Genomic DNA, 19,386 nt, shown 5'->3' with positions numbered 1-19,386 from the left:
GGAGAATGGCATGAACCTGGGAGGTGGAGCTTGCAGTGAGCCGAGATCGTGCCACTGCACTCCAGCCTGGGTGACAGAGCGAGACTCCGTCTCAAGAAAAAAAAAAAAGACACTTGAGAGGCTGAGGTTAAGCTTCCATCCAGGCCCACTCTGGGCTCTCTGATTCATGGAGTGATGGCTGTTGGTTCAGGGCCACCTCCATTCCCACCTGCAGTCCTCCCTCTGAGGGCAACTGGAATACCTGCCCCATGAGAGGGACACAGGGCCCCTGCCACATGCTGCCTGCACAGACTTGAGTACCTGGTAGGGGCTCCAGCATGGTAGTAAGTGGGATTTCAGGAAGTGAGGACAGATTCAAGGACTCACAGGGGGAGATGAGTTGGGGAAGTTTAGAGCTGAGATGAAGAAATAACTCCTGGAGGCCGGGCGTGGTAATCCAGTAGTTTGGGAGGCCGAGGCAGGCGGCTTACTTGAGGTCAGGAGATAGAGACCAGCCTGGCCAACAGAGTGAAACCCCATCTTATAAGAATACAAAAATACAAACATTAGCTGGGCCTCGTGGTACGCACCTGTAGTCCCAGCTACTCAGGAGGCTGAAGCAGGCAAATCATTTGAACTCAGGAGGCAGAGGCTGCAGTGAGCCAATATGACACCACTACACTCCAGCCTGAGTGACAGAGTGAGACTCTGTCTCAAAAAAAAAAAAAAAAAAAAAGATATAACTCTATAACTCTTGGGGTCACTCCACTTGTTCAAATGAACATACATACTTACATATATATTTAGAGCAACTCATATGTGCCAGGGACAGTTAAATGTTCAGGACCTATCAGTAAACAAAGCAAAGATTTCTGCCCTGAATAGCTTCCGTTCTAGCTGGGGAGATCATCAACCAACAATAATCGTGGTAAGTATTATTTGTGGTATATTAGAAGGTGATATGTGGATTGAAAAAATGAAAAATTAGAGCTGGGTAAGTGGGGTGGGGTGTGGGGAGGATGGTTGGGAAGGCTTCAGGGAGAAGTTGGTCAAGGAAGAAAGTCAGGGTGAGCCAACTGGATGTCTGGGAGAACATTTTAGATGAAGGGAACAGTTGGAATCATGGCCCTAAGAAGGGAGTGTGCCTGACTCCTAGGAACAGCAAAGAGGCCAGTGTAGCAAGAGATGGGGCACAGGTGGGAGAGATTGGCAAAGTGGGAGTAGGGAGGGGCAGACTAGGTGGGGCCAGGCAGAGCTCTTACTCTGCAGGCAACGGGGCTATGGCAGGGACTCAGGCACAGGGGTAACAGGATCTAACCTTTCCACAGAATCGCCCAGTTGCTATGTAGCAAGAATACGGCAGGGATAACAGTAAGGAAGCCGCAGCAGCCAGCAGGCAAGGGACAAAGAATGGGGATAGCTCCAGCCAGGGTGTTGCCAATGGAGCTGGTGAGAAACAGTTGCCAGATACATTTTCAAGAGGAGCCACCAGACTTAATGGGGAGTGTGAGAGAAAGAGAAGAGTCAAAGTGACTCCCAAGTGTTTTGGCCTCAGCAACTGAAAGGGTGGAGTTGCCATGAACTGAAATGGGGAAGTTACTTCTGTCTCTAAACCCAATTACTCAAGGCCAAACTCCTTCTTCCTGGCTGCAGGTTCAGAGCTGCCCCACAGAACAGCAGTCTCTCCTCCCTCCTTGTCTCAAAGAACTTGTAGTGCTAGGGATGGAAGGGAGGGGCAGCAGCCAGCTCCTCTCTATTTCTACCAAACCTGCTTCTCTCCTTCCCTCCCCTTGAAGTCTAAGAAGAAGTGAAGCCCTTCCACACGTGGATGTTAGGAAATCCAAGGGCATCTGACATCTCAGGGCTGGCCTCACAGCTGTCAGGTGGGGCTGGGAAGAGGAGATGCTACAAGGGCAGGCCCTAACCAGCCTGACTTTCCTGCCCCCAAAACAGCACGGGGATGGGATGCGAGACAACTAAGGAGTATCCTTTCCATCCCCTGACCACCTGGGGCTGGTAGGAAGTGAGGATGGAAGGAAGAGGTGAAGGAGAGGACATGACCTAGATGGCGGTGGCTTAAGGAGGAAATCTCCAAGGCTGGCATGAGTTTAAGATACAACTGTTCCCATTTCACTGTTGGAAGCTATTTAGACACCATCATTCCTGAGTTCCCTCTGTGGCCAGGTATATTTGTCCCATTTTGCAGAGAAGTTAACTGAGGTTCAGGTTAAGCATCTCACAAGGGATTAAATATCTTGTTCAAAGTCTTCAGACAGGATTTAAGCCCAAAGCTTCCCTACTCCAAAGCCACTCTTTCCATGAACGCCATTCTATGGGCCACACTATCAGAAATGTGTATGGCAGGGCCAGGACTAGGGGGAGGCAAGTGAGACAGGAGGCACCTAGGTGCAAAATTTACGAAGGAATTCACTGTCAGGTGCTGGCCCTGCACTTTGGGAACCTGAGAGTGAGTGCCTCTCAATTTTGCACTCTAGGCACTTGCTCACCTCACCCAGGTGATGCATTCATTTTTTAGATGGTGATCATGGTGAACTGAGAGGGCCAACGGTTTGGTTTACAAATCCTGGGAATGCCTCAAATGTGAGTCAGGTGGGCATGGAGGCTTTCTGCACAGCTAGTTCCTCTGTGTCAGGGGCGATTTAGGAGGCACCTGTTTCCACACTGTATTGTCAGAGGAATTAAACTTGAACAGTAATGAATTACACTTGGCAGGAGTGACACTGACTTGCCCATCTGAGCCTGTTGGCCTGATACCTCCAGGCATGCTTCTCATCATGGGACCCCTGAACAGGTGGTAAAAGCCCACCAACCCGCACGAGCTAATTAGGTTAGCTTTGCTTCGCTGCCACAACTCTCAGGCAGAGGCGCCCCTGAGGGCAGGTGGGCTGCATTTGACCTTCAGGCTGCGTGCTGGTCGCCCGTGCCTCTGAAATTCTAGCTGCTGGAAAAGTCTCCAACAGTGAAATAGGAAGACCTGTCTCAGAGGAAGCAAACTGCTAGTCCTGTCTCCTAAGGCCCTAAACAAGAGGAACTGAGCTTATCTGGCTGCAGGAGGATGACATCTCTTTTGCATAAAAATGACAGTATTCCTGGGATTTCAATCACAAAGGAGTTCATCATAAAGCAGCTTCAGCTGTGCATCCATCCACCTTGGCTCCCAAATAATGCTCTATGATTAATGTCTGCACAGCCCAGGGCAGGATAGTAAATTGTGATTCATTATTTCTGGTGGTATTCTTTATTTAAAATAGAAATTGATCATTGATCTCTGGTTGGAAACTTTTCTCAATGAAACAGAGAGATAAGTTGGCAGATCTAAAAGAAAAACATACCTGCTCAAAACTTCCTATTCCAGAAAGCCTATGAAATCTATCACCAAGAATTAAATTCTAAATCAGTGGAAAGAACTGGCTGCCATGCCATTCCAAAAGAACACAGATTAATAAGATTAAAAGAAAATAAGATTAAAAAACATCCTAGAGAGTATTTTAACTCTTGATTTTGCAAATGAAGACAATGAAGCTATAATATATCCTATGACCTGCCCAAAGTCACACAGCAACACAGCAGAGACTGGGTAGAAATGCAGATTCTGATTCACTGTGGGGGGATTTTTTCCCCACTACATGAAAATGATGGCTCCAGAATTCCTCATTTACTATCTATTCTTAATAACCCCTTCTTGGGAGACAATGTCTTGTATTAGAAAAAGTCTAGGCCGCTGGGCGCGATGGCTCACGCCTGTAATCCCAGCACCTTGGGAGGCTAAGGCAGGGGGATCACCTGAGATCAGGAGGTCAAGACCAGCCTGGCCAATATGGTGCAATCCTGTCTCTACTAAAAATACAAAAAAATTAGCCGGTCATGGTCGTGGGCACCTGTAGTCCCAGCTACTCGCGAGTCTGAGGCAGGACAATCACTTGAACCCAGGAGGCGGAGGTTGCAGTGAGCCAAGATGGTGCCACTGCACTCCAGCCTGGGTGACAAAGTGAGACTCCATCTCAATAAAATAAAAATAAAAAATGTCTTGGCTTCAACGCCAGATAGACTACTACTACTGTCACTACTGCCACTACATCCCACTACTACTACTGCCACTACATCCCACTACTGCCACTTAAAAACTCTGTGACTTCAGGCAATTTACTCTACCTTGACAAGCCTCAGTCTCTCTCCACGAAGTGGGAATCAATGTGCTTCTAATGCATGTGAAGATGCCAGCACAGTGCCTGGCATACAGTGTTCAACAAAGCTCTCTTTCTCTTCCCATCTCCCCAACAAAGCCTCTGCTCTGGAGATGTCAAAGTGGCACAATACCCAGTCAATACAGCAGCCATTCAGAATAATAAACATGAAAGGAGATAATGTTAATTAATAACTGACCATACACCAGGTAGTAACATGCATATCTCACTTAATCATTATAGCAATCCTAAGTATTATGCACTGTTATCCCCAATTTACAGAGAAGGAAATGGGTTTCGAAGGTTAAATAGCTTGTCCAGAGTCACACAACTAGAAAGTGATAGAGCCAGGATTTCAACTAATATTGGTCTGACTCTGGAGCCACAGGCCATTCTTCCTCACATCATTAAAAGGTGCTGTTCTCACCCTCCTCACCTATCACCTCTCCTCCTGCAGTCTCACCTTCCAGCCTATACTACTAGACACCTATCTGGCCACCTACATAAGTGACAGCCTTGCCCATGGGATTTTGATTGAGCAGATACTTGGCTAGTCTCATGAGCAATTGCTTGGCTGGGCCCTTTGGAGTTTATGGAAATCCCACCCAAGTTCAGCTCCAAGCTACAGAAGGTGAGGGGTCCGGGAAACCTCAGGCCAGGCTGGGTATTGTCATAAGGGTCAAGTTAACATTTCCCATCTCCCTATAACCTTAGAAAAAAAATCAATCCAGTATCGTGGTACTCACTCAAAGCCAGCAGGTTCCTCAGGGGTCACTGAATCCCAGTTCTCATTTTACAGAAGGGGAAACTGAGGTCACAGAGTAAAAGCGCCTCCAAGTCACAAACCTCCAAGTCACCCAGCAAGTGTCCGACAGAATAATCTTAGAACTAGAGGGCCTTAGACATCACCCAGTCCAATTGCCCTCACCTTAGAAATGAGGAAACTGAGAACTTCTAAAACAGCTAGGAAAATGTGCTTTTCATTTATTGGCCAAAAAAAAGAAAAAGAAAAAGAAATTAAAGCTAAGAGCAAAATCAGAAGCTCAGCCACGTTTCACCACCCAAGTAGAGATACCCCTATACAGCAAACACCATGAGCAGTCCCCAAGGACAAGGGCCCAGGTCTCCTCACTCCTGGGCTGGTTCTCTCTAGCTGGCCTGATTCTCCCCACACTCTGTGATTTTAGGCGTACCACCTGCCTCAGGTAATCCTGACAAACCTGCCAGAATCTACCACTCAAGTCACTGTGGAAATAGATGACATGAAAAGCAAGCACTAATAAGAGCTGTAATCAAAAAATGTCCATGTCCCCAGGGAGAAGACAGTTTGGTCTATGTGGCTAATAGGTGCCAGGATTGGGTGTCTAATGTGGGGTGCGAAGCATGCCTGGGGGTGAAAGATGGCACTGATTACCCTCCCGATGAGACCCGATCCTTCAGAAGTTGGTTGATTGTAACACAATCGCAGAAATCCTTGGCCTGGATAACAGACCAAATCTCAACGCCATAACCTATGGTCTCAGAATCCCCCATTACATCCTCATTCCTTGGGGCTTAAAAACATTTTTGTTTCGTCCTAAAACATGCAAATACCTCCTGGGGTAATTAAATATTATTACATGTTATTGGAATAACTGGTTAACTCTTCAGTAGGTTTTTCTTTTCTTTTCTTTCTTGTGTGTGTGTGTGTGTGTGTGTGTGTGTGTGTGTGTGTGTGTGTGTGTGTCCGGCGGGACAGGATCTCACTCTGTTGCCCAGACTGAAGTGCAGTGACGCCATCTTGGCTCACCACAGTCTCTGCCTCCTGGGTTCAAGTGATTCTCCTGTGTCAGCCTCCCGAGTAGCTGGGATTACAGGTGCCCCCCATCATGCTCGGCTAATTTTTGTATTTTTCATAGAGCCAGGGTTTCACCATGTTAGCCAGGGTGGTCTCGAACTCCAGACCTCAGATGATCTACCTGCCTCAGCCTCCCAAAGTGCTGGGATTACAGCCACTGTGCCCAGCCTTCAGTAGGTTTTTCTAAGGTTGCAAGATGAAGAAATGTTACCATGAACCCTACAACAATGCCCACTGTGGCCTGAGGTTCCATGGGCTCCTCTCTTTCTGTGGCTTGGAACTGAGCTTGGGTGGGAGTTTTGTCATCTCCAAAGGGCCCTGCCAAGCGATCGCTAAGTGACCCTTACCAAGTAATTGCTCAGCCAAAATTCCACGGGCAGGACCATCTTCCTTTAGTGCTAGGGGCATGTAGGGTAGAAGAGTGTCAAGCTTAGGGTTGAAAGAAAGGCAAGGAAGGCCACGAACATGGTGGCCAGGAGTGAGGAGAGGGAATCTACTATACAGTCTTGATCTTCAGCCAGCTTCTTGGCAGAAGCAATAACTAACTTGGCAGCCAGACCAAGAGGCAAAAGGCCAGCAGCACAAATTCTAGAGTTTAGGAGAAGTGACTGAATGATATCAGGGAGGTTCCTTCTGCTGAATGAGTGGCCGCCCCTGAGAGGAAAGGAAGGAAATCCTAATCAGAGTACCCCCACCATCCCTTGGGAGCTCTGTATATATGTGTCTCATTTAACCCTTAAAACAGCCCTGCAAGAAAGGTGTTATTATCCCCATTTTGCAGATGAAAGTGAAGTCACTTGCCCACAGCCCCTCAGCTGCTCCAGGGCAGAGTCAGAATCAGCATCCACAGCTCCTGACTCTCTTCCCAGTGCTCTGCCTCTCCCTAAAGCAACCACCCCTGGGCATCCCACAGCTTTCTCTTACTTAGATAAATCCAAGTGCTTACTTTTCCTGAAGTCTTGATTCCTTTAGCCAAGGATGCATACACAATGACCCAAGCCAGGAAGAGGCAGAAAGCTAGTGGCCACCTGATCTCACCAGGATATTCGATCCCTGCAGAAATCTTCAGCACAAAGTACCTGAGAATTGGAGGGAGGGATGGGGGAAGTGATAGAAAGGAGGAGAGACGGAGGTGACAGGCAGCAGGCTTTAAGCCTCCAGTAGAGCCAGGAGCCTTGCACAAAACCCCAGCATCCTCCACCCACCCCACCATCACAGACTTAATCACATCAGGCTGTGGGGAATTTGCTGGTCTGGGCTCTTGCCCACAGCTGTCTGCAGAGACTCCAGCTGGATTTACCCTGCTCTTGATTGTGTGCTGGGAGGCCACTTATGGCCCTGGGCAGGCTTCAGGACAAGGCTGTCAGTTCCATTCTCACTAGCACATCCCCAGGAGGAGTGCAACAGAAACTCTGAACCGTCAAGGATGATTTTTGTGTGTTTTCTGTATTGCTCTACTCCTTTATGAGAATTTATTCTGATAGTATTTGTGTGGTTTTAAATTTTAAAAATTAGTACATAGTGGAAACTGCATATGCTAAATGACTAAAAATGTGGCCCTGGATTGTAGTTCAAGTTGTGTTGGGCATTTCCTGAGGCTGAGGTTGGCTTAATTATAAAAGCAGGGCTGCCTAGACCTTGCTCAAGCAAAACATTCTAAGACAGATGAGCAGCTGCCGACAGAAGAGGCCACTGGTCAGCTGTAGCTGCTGCTGGCAACTTGTATAGAAAATGAAGACATCATGGCCTGCCTGGCCAAATGGCTAGCAGGGCAGCCTCACCCCTGAGGACAGGAGGCAGCTTCAGGGACAGTGCCTGATAACAGATTCGGACAATTCCTTCTACTCCACAACCATCTAGACATACATCCTCTGTGAAACGCTGCGTTTGTAGGTTGACATTTTTCTGTGACCTAAAGAACAGGCAAGCCAGCATCCAGGCTCGCAGGACTGTGGGAATGATGGCCCAGAACGTTCTGACCTGCCGAGGGAAATGTAGGCAGCAGCCCCACTCCTGGTCCAGCTGGCTAGCTTGAGAGGCTCTTTGGCAACACACAGCCATGTTTTTCATAACAGTCATGGCCAACTCTGTGCAGACAGAGCCTCTTTCAGGCCCAAACCCTGGCAGAACCTGGACTCAGAGTTGACTAGGGCAGACCAAGGCTGGAACTAAACTTGGTTCCAAGGCAAAACCCTGAGGACCATATTTGCCAAGTGAGGAAAAGGACCTTCCCCATGTCCCATCCCCAAAATAGGTAAACCACATAGTCAACAATTCCACGACTTAGCTGTCTCAACTGCTCCGCGCTTCAATTGTAGGACCTCAAACAAGTCCCAAGAAACTCCTGATGACATTTCTTCTTAGAAATAAAGACTGGCCCCAAAGGATTAGTAAAGGCCACCAAAAGCAGGCTTGCAAATCACTTTCTAGTACACCGGACTGCATGGATTAGGTGTACTGGCAAATGATTTGCAAACCTGCTTTTGGCAGTCTTTCAGATTTCATCATACTACCAGGTCAGACGCAGTTGCTCAGTGCTCAGGGATAATTAAAGGCCCACCCCTAATACCATGGTAATTATGGTCAAAGGGGACATTTAATCAATTAGGTAACTTTCCCTTTTGTTCTGCAAGGAACAACCATGTACACTCTGAGTCTACAGGGGAAAAAAAACAGGAATAGGAATTAATGACAACTGGGAGAAGAGTCGAGGTATCAGCAACCACTTATCATCTAAGTGAAAGCCACAAACTGGAAGCTCATTGATTAATGCATTTTATTTGATCCCCATGTTCTATTTGAATTATTTTGCTGCCATTTAAAATAGGAGAGATCACATAAAAATCCAGATTTTATTTCCATCTTTTATTGTAAAATAGAAGCTCTGGCAGCACTGCCCCACAATTTCACAAGGCAGTGATCAGAGGAGCTGAGCACCAGTGGCCTCCCTTACCTGTGACAGGCAGCCTCTTTGGTTTGCCACAGTCCCCACCCCTCCCTATCATCTCACTTATTTTCACTTTACTCATTTCTAATCCTGCCATGCCTGAGTGCATATGAATTTACAACCTCTGAATTAAAGTTTAGCTAGAGAACACTTTTTACGTACCCTATGATGAACTCTGTCTACATTTATCTCCCCTAAGATATAATTTCATGGCTGGGTGCAGTGGCTCACGCCTGTGATCACAGCACTTTGGGAGGCCAAGGTGGGCAGATCACAAGGTCAGGAGATCGAGGCCATCCTGGCTAACACGGTGAAACCCCGTTTCTACTAAAAATACAAAAAATTAGCCAGGCATGGTGGCACGTGCCTGTAGTCCCAGCTACTCAAGAGGCTGAGGCACGAGGATCACTTGAACCCAGAGGGAGAGGTTGCAGTAAGCCGAGATCATGCCACTGCCCTCCAGTCTGGGTGACAGAGCGAGACTTCATCTCAAAAAAAAAAAAAAAGAAAGAAAATAAAAAAATAATTCCATGAACTTCACTAAATCTTCCAGTGGTAGCTAAGGATCTTCAAGTATCCCTGAACCTCAATCTCCAATGTCTAGCAAAACCGATATTGAAAAGTACAAAACTAAGGCAAAGCTCTGAAAAAAGGAAAAAAATGAATTTGTTCTTATTTAAACTAAAACTTTGAACATGACTTGTTTTCTTTTTGCCTCTCTTCCCTGAAGCCAAGTGCAGATGGAAGAAAAACTAATCTAGGTAACTGACAGTCCACTTAGATCACACAGGATCAAGGTTTTGAAATGGGCTTTTCATCAACGTCATGAATTATAGCCACACTGATTCTGCTCCTACTGCCATCATTCATCCAGCTCTGCTTTCCAGGCTCACTAGACACAACAATCTGCTCTTGGAAGCCAAACCAGGGAAAAAACCTTCCTCTCTGATCTCATCCCTTGGGCCACCCACACCTCTGGTCTGCAAATTGAATATTTATTAATTCATTGGGTTTCTCTTAGAAGGTAAAAAAAGAAAAAGAAAGTCATCTTACTTGAAATACTCTTCACTTCCACTGACAAATGTCTTATTGGCCTGGCTGGTGAAATTAACCATTGTCAAGTTGGGATAGGCAGTCATGCAGAAAGTCGAGTTCTTGATCTGTATTTTGGGATGGTCACTGATAACACAGGAATCTGTTTAGGAGAGGACAGAATAGAAACACAGTGAAATCTGTACAGAAAACAGAGATGCGTCTCTCTGCAGCAGTTTAAAAACAAATGCCAGAAACATTTGCCAAATATTGGAGAGTAACTTCAGGAAAGTATTAACTGGGCAAAGCCAGATATATTAATAAAAGAACCAAAGAATTATGTTTTCTCCATCAGAGCCCCCAGTCCCCATAACTGCACCTCGTATTGATGACAAAGGCATTTATATACAGAGCACTCTCTATGTGGCGGGCAAGCATTTTGCGTGCATTATCTCATTTAATCCTCACAAGAGCCTATGCAGGAGGTACTATAATCTTCCATTTTCAAAATAAGGAAACAGGCTTAAAGAGGTAGGTAACTCTACTGAAGCCACACAGCTTATGACGAAGAGAATCAGGATTTGAATCCAGATCCTTATGACTCTGCAGAAAATAAATAAATTGCTGAAACGAATTTAATTGGAAAATAAACAGACCTATTGAAGGGTACTGCTACAGAAGGCTTTCTAAGAAGTTCACCTTGGACCCACTGCCTGGCACCACATTCAGTAAGTACTCTAGGATACACGTGCTGTGTACTTTCTACTCTCACGTGGGTAGGAAGAGGCAGCAACCACACCATCTACCGGGGAGCCTGTGACAGGACCTAACAGTGTGGTGCTCAAGTAGGGATGAGTTTTCTCCCCAGGAAACATTTGGCAAGTCTGGAGACATTTTTAGTTGTCGCACCTTGGGGACCTGGTGCTTACTGGTATCTAATAAGTAGAGGCCAGGGATGCTAATACTAAATATCCTACCGTGCACAGGACAGCCCCCCACAACAAAAAATTATTCAGTCCTTTAGTCAGGCATGATGGCACACACCCATAGTCCTAAATACTTGGGAAGCGGAGGCAGGAGGATTGCTTGAGCCCAGAAATGCAACACTGCAGTGAGACATGATCATACCACTGCATTCCCAGCCTGGGTGATGAAGCAAGAACCTGTCTCTTAAAAAAAAAAGAATTATTTAGTCCAAAACATCAGTTGTACCAAGATTGAGAAGGCCTGATCTAGGCAGGGATGGAGAAAGGAAATTAACCATGTGAGTCTTGGTATGTCAGGCTCTGTGTTGAACACTTTAATGATTATCTCATGAAATCCTCATAAAATCCAGGAGGTATATCTTATTATTGCCATTTTAAATAGGAAGAATCTGAAGTCTTTCTGACCATTTTACAATGCCTCTCTAACAGATTTTAAAATACAGAAAAACTGACAAATACCTTAAATAAAGAATCCACCAGGACTAATCCCAAAGGACATTATTTTGCGAAGGAGCACATAGTAACAATAACAACAACAACTTACACTCATATGGCAGTTACCACGTTTACAGCACTGTTTTAAGTACTTTACATGCATTGACTAATTTAAGCCTCACACCACGCCCTATGAGAAGGTACTGTTATTATCTCTATGTTACAGATAAGGAAAACTGGGGCACAGAGGGATGCCGTGGCTGGCCAAGGTCATACATCAAGCCAGGATGTAAACAAGCTTTCTCTTTGGAGTCAATGACTTAGGCACTCCAATGTGAATAGGGAGCAGGGATTATAAATTCAAACACCTACAGAAGGCAGGATGATGACTCAAATAAGGAAGGCATAAAATTGGAAAATAATAGAGAGAGGTGGGGACTGTGGCCAACCAGAGAGCACTCCAGCCAATCAGTGCCAAGCTTTTCCAGATGTTGCGGCAAAAGATGCAGAAAATCTATAAACTTACATGAAATCTCTCTGTTTAAAAATACTGAATGTGTTAAAATTGTCTTTAAATACCATGAGCAACAATAACAAAAAGTGGCCAGGCAGGGTGGCTCACACCTATAATCCCAGCACTTTGGGAAGCCAAGGCAGGAGGATGGCTTGAGCCCAAGACTTCAAGACCAGCCTAGGCAACATAATGAGACCTCTATCTGTACAAAACATTTTAAAAATTAGCCAGGTGCAGTACTGCACATCTATAGTCCCAACTACCCAAGAGGCTGAGGGAGAAGGATTGCTTAAGCCCAGGAGTTCAAGGTTGCCGTGAGCTGTGATCACACCACTGCACTCCAGCCTGGGCAACAGAATGAGACCCTTTCTCTAAAATAAATAAATAATTTTAAGAAGCAGGCTTGATTCCCAATTTATGCTGTCTGTGGAAGAGCAAAGTGGACAAGAATGTGAGTTCAGGTGTTCCACTACTACCGAGAGCTTGAATGAGTTCCATTTATCCAAGCCTCCATTTTCTGGTCATTGTTGTTCAGGGTTGCAGTAAGGACTAAATGAAGAGAGATCACAAATGACAAATCTTCCCATGATGCCTGGCACACAGCTGGCACTCAATAAATTTTAGCCATAACTCAATCATCATTGTCATAGCTTTTTCTGGAGAGAGTATCTCTAGTCTTCAACATCATCTCCCACAAGGCCAATTGCCTGCCATAAATTGCCTACCGCTTCCCATACACACTACAGAGTTTCTTAGAATGTTGGGTAAAAAATGGAAACAATAATAAGAATCCCTTCCCCTTCAGTAGTTCTTTAGACCAAGGTTTCTCAATAGCTGGGCTAATGGCATTTGGGGTCAGATAAAGTAACCGCAATAGGTCCATTGCCCAATGGGCACAGTGAGTCAACACACCACCAAGACACTGCATTGCAGCAGAGAAAGAGGTTTAATTAAGAGAAGAGGACCTTTTCTAAGTCACCCCAGAATTCCAAAGGACCAATACCCTGCAAGGGATAGCCTGGTCCCAGGAACAGAACACACTCATGTGCTGGTAACACAGAGAATGACAGTTAGAGGGGCTGCACAAAGAAAGACTGGGGATAAACATCTTGTTTCTTTTTTTTCTATCAAAATAAATAAACAAATAAAGCACTGGCTAAAAATGAGATAGGATCTCTCAGCCTGATCATATACTCACAGGAAACAAATAGAGTTTCCTGGGTTGCAGCAGAGAAAGAGGTTTAATCATAAGAGCCACTGAACAAGGAGATAAGAGGAAACCTCAAATCCATCTCCCCAAAGAGTTTGGGGCTAGGGTTTTGGAGTAGGTTGAAGAGTGCTGGGTGAAGTAATGGAACAGAGAGATGAAGAAATGTATTCTCACACTGATTCAGTTCCTCTGTGGGAACCTTTTCTCATTTGTTTGTTTTTTGGTTTTTGAGACAGTTGTCACCCAGGCTGGAGTGCAGTGGCATGATGTCTGCTCACGGCAACGTCTACCTCCAAGGATCAAGCGATTCTTATGTCTCAGCCTCCACAGTAGCTGGGATTACAGGTGTGTGCCAACACTCCCAGCTGATTCTTGTGTTTTTAGTAGAGACAGGGTTTTGCCATGTTGCCCAGACTGGTCTCGAACTCCTGGCCTCAAGTGATACATCCACCTTGGCTTCCCAAAGTGCTGGGATTACAGGCATGAACCACTGCTTAAAGCTGGTAGGAGTCTTTAAACTGGTTGGCATCAGCTGTTTTGCTGGAATTCAGGATCTGCTTAAGCAATTCTTAAACAAAAGCCTTATGATTCTAACATCAGAAATCTTATCTATAGGAACAACGGGGATGCAAATGTATGTAGTGTTACTCAACTTTTGGTTTCAAGGAAGTGAGTCAAAGCACAGCCTGATTAATGCTAATTATAACAATACTTCTGTCTGGAATTCTTGTTAACCCTGCAAGGACAACTTTAATAATTATTGGCTCTGGGACCGTCCTGTGCATTGCAGGATATTTAGCAGAATCCCTGGCCTCCACCTACTAAATGCCAGGAGCCCATCCAGCTGCAACAACCAAGAATGTCTCTGAACATTGCCAGATGTCCCCTGCAAAATCTCCCCTTGTTGAGAATCTCCACTTCAGGGCCTAAAAATATCTTCCTGTTCAAAGTATCTTCTTTAGTCTAATCGAATAACAGTTTCAGGAAGATTCCCACCTAATCATTATCAAATATTTACCAGGAAAGCTTTTGTTTCCCCCAGCGATGACATGAATGAAGACAGTTAAAGAACCCTCCATATCTCTGTTCTGTAAATAAGCACGTAAGTTATTTCTCGCCCTCCTGCCAAACAATTACATCCACCCAAGACTGGAGCGATCACTAACACGAGGGCAAACACCAAATCTCTTGCTTCCCGAGTTGCAATTGTGAAGCACGCAGGCAGCCTCCCTAGAGAGCGTCTCTGGATGTCTGCAGATCACTGCCGCCGCAGCAGCACAAGGTCACCGTTCCTGCAGCAATGCAGCAGGGCTCCCAGGATCCCTACTCGCTCGCTCCGCAGCCTCAAGCCTCCTGCAATATCCCCTCCCACCACTGGGCGGCAGGAGCATACTTCCCAGCGCCCGGCGCCTTCGGGTCCACCGGCGAAGGAATGATGGGGCCATCTCATCAGAGAGCTCTGCGGCCCAGCAACCCCGAACAAAGAACAGAGATAATGATCGTGCTAAATTGGAAGCTGTGGAATGGGATTCCCTTTACTCGGGCAATTATTAATAAATGAAAGCACATGAAAGACCAGGGAGAAAAGGAATCATTTAATTAAAGTTCTAATGAAAATGAAGCCATTCCGGAAATAGAAATGGTATTTATGTTGTTCCTATTTTACGTGACCCAGCTAGCTCCTATTTTCACATAAAGCCGCTGGTCTCACTTGACAGGGCACAGATTAGTCATTCTCCATTACAGATACTTGGAGAGTTGAGTCACCCTAAAGACGGCAGCCTGTCTTACAACCTGCATCAGAAAAAGATGTGACAAACGCTGCCTCTCCCCAACCACAGATCCAGGGCTTTCCTCTGGGGCGGGAGTGGGTATGGTTGCCTGGTATCTCCATGGAATGTGTCCCTTGCAGCACTGAGAGGGTAATGGGGCAGCTCCGCGCTGCACATGAAGGTCACAATAGCTAGCCATTCAGTCCCTTTCTCCTGGGATGAGTCCTTTTGCCCAGCAGTCACAGGGTGTGGGTAGTTGTGGGGTTGCAAGAGAGAAGATGAAACTGGAAGGCAACTGGTGGGAAATGCTGGGGGAAAGAGTTTGTCCATCTCTTAAGGAAGCCTTGCTCAATATGACCATTTGTGAAACAGCCTGGGAATATCCGTTGTCTAGACTCCTGATTTGTCCAGCAGAGCGTGGGGCTCTGCAAATCTGGCCACTATCACCTTTTCTAAGTCACCCCAGAATTCCAAAGGACTGATACCCTTGCAAGGAAGGGATAGCCTGGCCGGAGGAGCAGAACACACTCAGGTGCTGATAACACAGAGAATCACAGATGGAGGGGCTGCACAAAGAAAGAGTGTGGATTGACACCTTGTTTTTCTTTCCACCAAAAAAAAAAAAAAATTAAAACACTGAGTAAGAATGAGATAGGATCTGCTCAGCCTGGTCATATACTCGCAGGAAACAATCAGAGTGAAAAATGTGCATTGTCTCCTTGTGCTCAGAGCTAGGATAGTTTTAATGGTTTTGTACCAGTTGAGTAGGAGCTGAGCTCTGTCATGTCTTTGCTCTGCCTTTCATGTCTCCCAGGTGATGGTGAGCCAGACTGGAAGCCAGGGGCAGGGGCTTCTGTGCCTCTTGGGCCTCCATCCATGTGCCTGATCCAGTCAACATGCTCAGCCTGCTTTAAATACACACACACACACACACCACTGAGAGAGAGAGAGAGACTATAAAATAAACACATGTTCATGGCAGAAAATGCAGAAAAGAATGGCATCTCTCTGGGTCTGCAAGAGGGAAGAATTCATCTTTTTGCCCTTAATATACTTGAAGGGTTAAATAATGTGCTTTCCATCATGAAAAAAGCTGGTTTTGGAGGGCAACACTAAGAGCCAATCATACAGAGATCACAGAAAGCTGGTCCTGGCACAGACCTAGCTGAGGAGAATTAACAGATCTACTGGGGAAAGAAGAAACTACTTGTTTCTAGGTCCCCTTTAAAATGACCAGAGCTTCCAAAGTGACTACTACTAGCACTTTTCATTTGTAGAGTTGTATACTTCAACTGTATCACACCCCTCATTTCTTTTCTCCTTACAGCATTCCCCATAAGGTAGGTAGTGGAAGAACATTTTTATTTCTATTTTTCAGAGAAGGAAAACAGATCCAGAGAGAAGTTACTTGACCCAGACATACATAGTCAGTTGACAGAGATATAGACTAGAAAGAATTCCTGACATAGCTGCCCTACTTCTCCTCATATTCACTCTCTTGCCCTTGACCCAAGAAGCTGACACTTTTCCTCAAGGCCTCAAGTCCCAATCTATTTCACATCTGAAACATCTTCCAGGAACACTCCCTGACTCCTCAGTAGCTTACCCTCTTCTAGACACTACATTTTTATCAGAGTGGTCTAAGGGTTCACTCTTATATTCACCCTGAGCAGTATCTTGTGAAGTCTGGCCCCAGGATCGCTCTCCTGGACTCTAGGAATTAGACCATCACTTTTCAAATTGTACCATGCAGATAAGTCACTTGGGAACCTACTTAAAGTGCAAGTCTTATTCAGAAAGGCTAGAGGGGGGCTTCTAACCACCATCCAGGTAATGCTGCTAATCTAAGAAACACTATAAAACAAAATAAGATTCTACAAGGACTTATTAAAATGCAAATTTTCTGAACCAAATCAAATCTATAAATCAGACTATCTTGTGGGCCTGTGAACCTGCATTTTTAACAAAGATTCCTGCTATTCGTGAGCAAACAAAAATTTGATTACGCCCTCCTCTGGGCCAGGAACTCCTTAAATGTTAGAATTAAGAATATTTGATAGTTCGATGTAATCTCTGTGCTCCCAGAACATAGTATAGGTCCTAGCATGCATAATATATGTTCAATTATTTCGTTGAATAAATGGATAGTTCAGAATACACACACCTAAAGCAGATATTTGCAAACTTACCTAATAAAAGTTTGGTTTTATCTTTGCATTCTGGCGTATTCCAAGGGTTGTTGCAGGAGCCCCAGGGTAGTACAGACACAAAGGAGGCAAACAGGTAGAAAAGTGTATAGCAAATAATCACATTGTAGTATATGGCTATTAGGACAGAGATGATCAGCATCGCGATGCCACAGCCTGCAGAAGCAAAAATTCCAGGGGTTCATTCCTTCTTAAATGCTATGGAATTCTTAGAGTTGGGCATAGGGTAGGGACCTAGGTCTGAGCTCTCTTGTACAGAATGGATGCACTAATAGCAGATTGGACTGTATGTCTACCAGGGATATGAAGGCATTCTGCTGGGAACTCAACAATGCCAGAGGTGATCTTGGGCCATTATTCAGAAGGACAAAATAAAGGATGGAAAGAGTTAGTTCTATTAACCACAAAGGCAGGTCTCCCTCCCTGGGGCTGCATGGTGCCAGAGGGGACAGAGTCAGAAAGGGCCTGAGGAGGCTGGGAGGCAGGCTGGACTCACCTTGTAGAGCTGGGATGGCCTTCCACACAGACACTGGCCCCTGGCTGGCAAACTGGCCCAGCGACACCTCCAAGAAGAAGATGGGTAATCCAGCCAGAGCCAGCATCATCAGGTAAGGGATGAGGAAAGCACCTTGGAAAGAGAGTAGGGAGTGAGAGCCCTGGGAGGCAAAAGCAGGCTGCTGCCCTCCTTCACCTTCCGAGTTGGGGGCTGGGCTCCCTCTCAAAGAACTAAAGGACAATTTAGCTCCATTCCTGAAGAAGCCCTTTGATGTCCTGTCTCAGCAACAGTCACCCACAGATATTTAAGAGCCCTCCTCCAAAAAGTATAAGGGTACCCATGCAAATACACTCCTTATTTCAATTCTCCACTGGCAGATGGCTAGGGATATGAGCTGATGAGGTTTTATTCTTTTCTTTTTTTATTATAGCACTTCAATTTCCCAAAATTAAGCCCCTGCAGAGCTCAACCAGTCCATGCCTTTGACTCACTACTGGATTCAGATTGGTGAAATCGGAGCCTCAGTCCTCCCAGGACCTGAAAGCTTCTAAGCTAAACTCCAGGAGCCCTCCTCTACAGTAAGTTACCTGAACACCTTCTGCCAACCAGGGTTGGGCAGGCTCTGCCAGAAAGCCATTGGGGGATACCCATCCTTCTTCCTAAACCCATCCCCATCCCCATCACATACTTCTCAACGCCCTTCTCCATATGAGAAGTTCCTTCCATCCTTCAAGGTCAACTCAAATGCTTCCTCTTCCAAGAAGTCTCCCATCTGTGTGCTCCCACAGTACCTTGCTCCAGGCACCAATCACTTGTTAATTTTTATGTAAGTGTCTTATTCAGCCTGTGAGCCCCTAATGTTGTTTGTGCTTCCTCTCTTTATTCCTCAAAATGCCCCGTCTAGGGCAATAGTATCTGGCAGACCTCCACAGAGTCGCTGAGACTTCTCTAGGGTTCTTTCCCTTCAACATTCTTTGAGGTTATTTGGGAGGGACTTGGGGAATGGTCATGATTTTTGAAAAGGTTTTGACCAGAACGTGCTGCTGCATGGGCCAGAGTCAAGGGCCAGGGTACTGGAGATGCGCGAGAGCAGAACAATGGCCTTAGCGGAGGGAAAACTGATCTTTCTCTAGTCTATTCTTCATGCTCCCGGCCCTCCGCACTTCCTGTTTGATGGCAGGGCCTTTCCTGCCCGGGGCTTTCCAAGCCAGGAAGGCCCAAGAGCAGCCACGGGCTGCTGGGGAGTAAAACACGGGTCCTGCTTTATCCTCTCAAGACGGGGATTGTGCAGTCCTCCTCTGCTCCTGAAAAGGAGCGGCGAGCCCTCTACCCCACGCTGAGGGCTGCGGGGCCCCGAGCCGCAGTGCGGAACAGGCTGCCTCCCATCGCAGCGCCTGGCTCCTCGGGAGCGCTGAGATCTGCTCCGCTGCTCTTCGCAGATCCTGGGCGAGCAGAGCGCGGGCACTTGCGCGGGCTGACCTCCTTTTGCTGGAACTCCCTCCGCATCCTCTACCCTGAGTACCCACTTCCCTTCTATTCACTGGAAGCCTTGTTGTAGCATCCTGGCCTGAGGGCGCCCTGTGGAAAACCAAAAGGGAATCTATCTGGGTGCCCCTATTCGTGTGGCCGGTACCTGGTCTGTTTTCAGGGCGCCCCAGATGGCAAATGCTCTGCGGTTCTCATAAGTACTTGTCAGAGTGTCCTAATGTGGAACTGGAGAGGAGGGGAGTAGTGGCCTATGTTTAGCGCTTTAGCCGTCCGGTGAT

General features: G+C 46.2%; 1 protein-coding gene across 1 annotated transcript in view; it reads right to left on the bottom strand.

Annotated features, from left to right (window-relative positions):
- SLC6A5 (solute carrier family 6 (neurotransmitter transporter), member 5) overlaps positions 1 to 19,386 on the bottom strand; it is a 53,926-nt gene that overhangs the window by 28,675 nt on the left and 5,865 nt on the right. The window contains exons 4-7 of the mRNA XM_011937503.1: positions 17,621 to 17,752; positions 17,107 to 17,280; positions 10,022 to 10,163; positions 6,968 to 7,100 (exon numbers count right to left, since the gene is read on the bottom strand). Of these exons, the coding sequence (XP_011792893.1) occupies positions 6,968 to 7,100; positions 10,022 to 10,163; positions 17,107 to 17,280; positions 17,621 to 17,752 (581 nt within the window). The remainder of the gene's footprint in view (positions 1 to 6,967; positions 7,101 to 10,021; positions 10,164 to 17,106; positions 17,281 to 17,620; positions 17,753 to 19,386) is intronic.

This window comes from Colobus angolensis, unplaced genomic scaffold (assembly GCF_000951035.1).
Source record: "Colobus angolensis palliatus isolate OR3802 unplaced genomic scaffold, Cang.pa_1.0 Scaffold164, whole genome shotgun sequence".
NCBI lineage: Eukaryota > Metazoa > Chordata > Mammalia > Primates > Cercopithecidae > Colobus > Colobus angolensis.
Note: the sequence above shows the minus strand (reverse complement) of the source record. Positions and strands in the feature narration are given on the sequence as shown.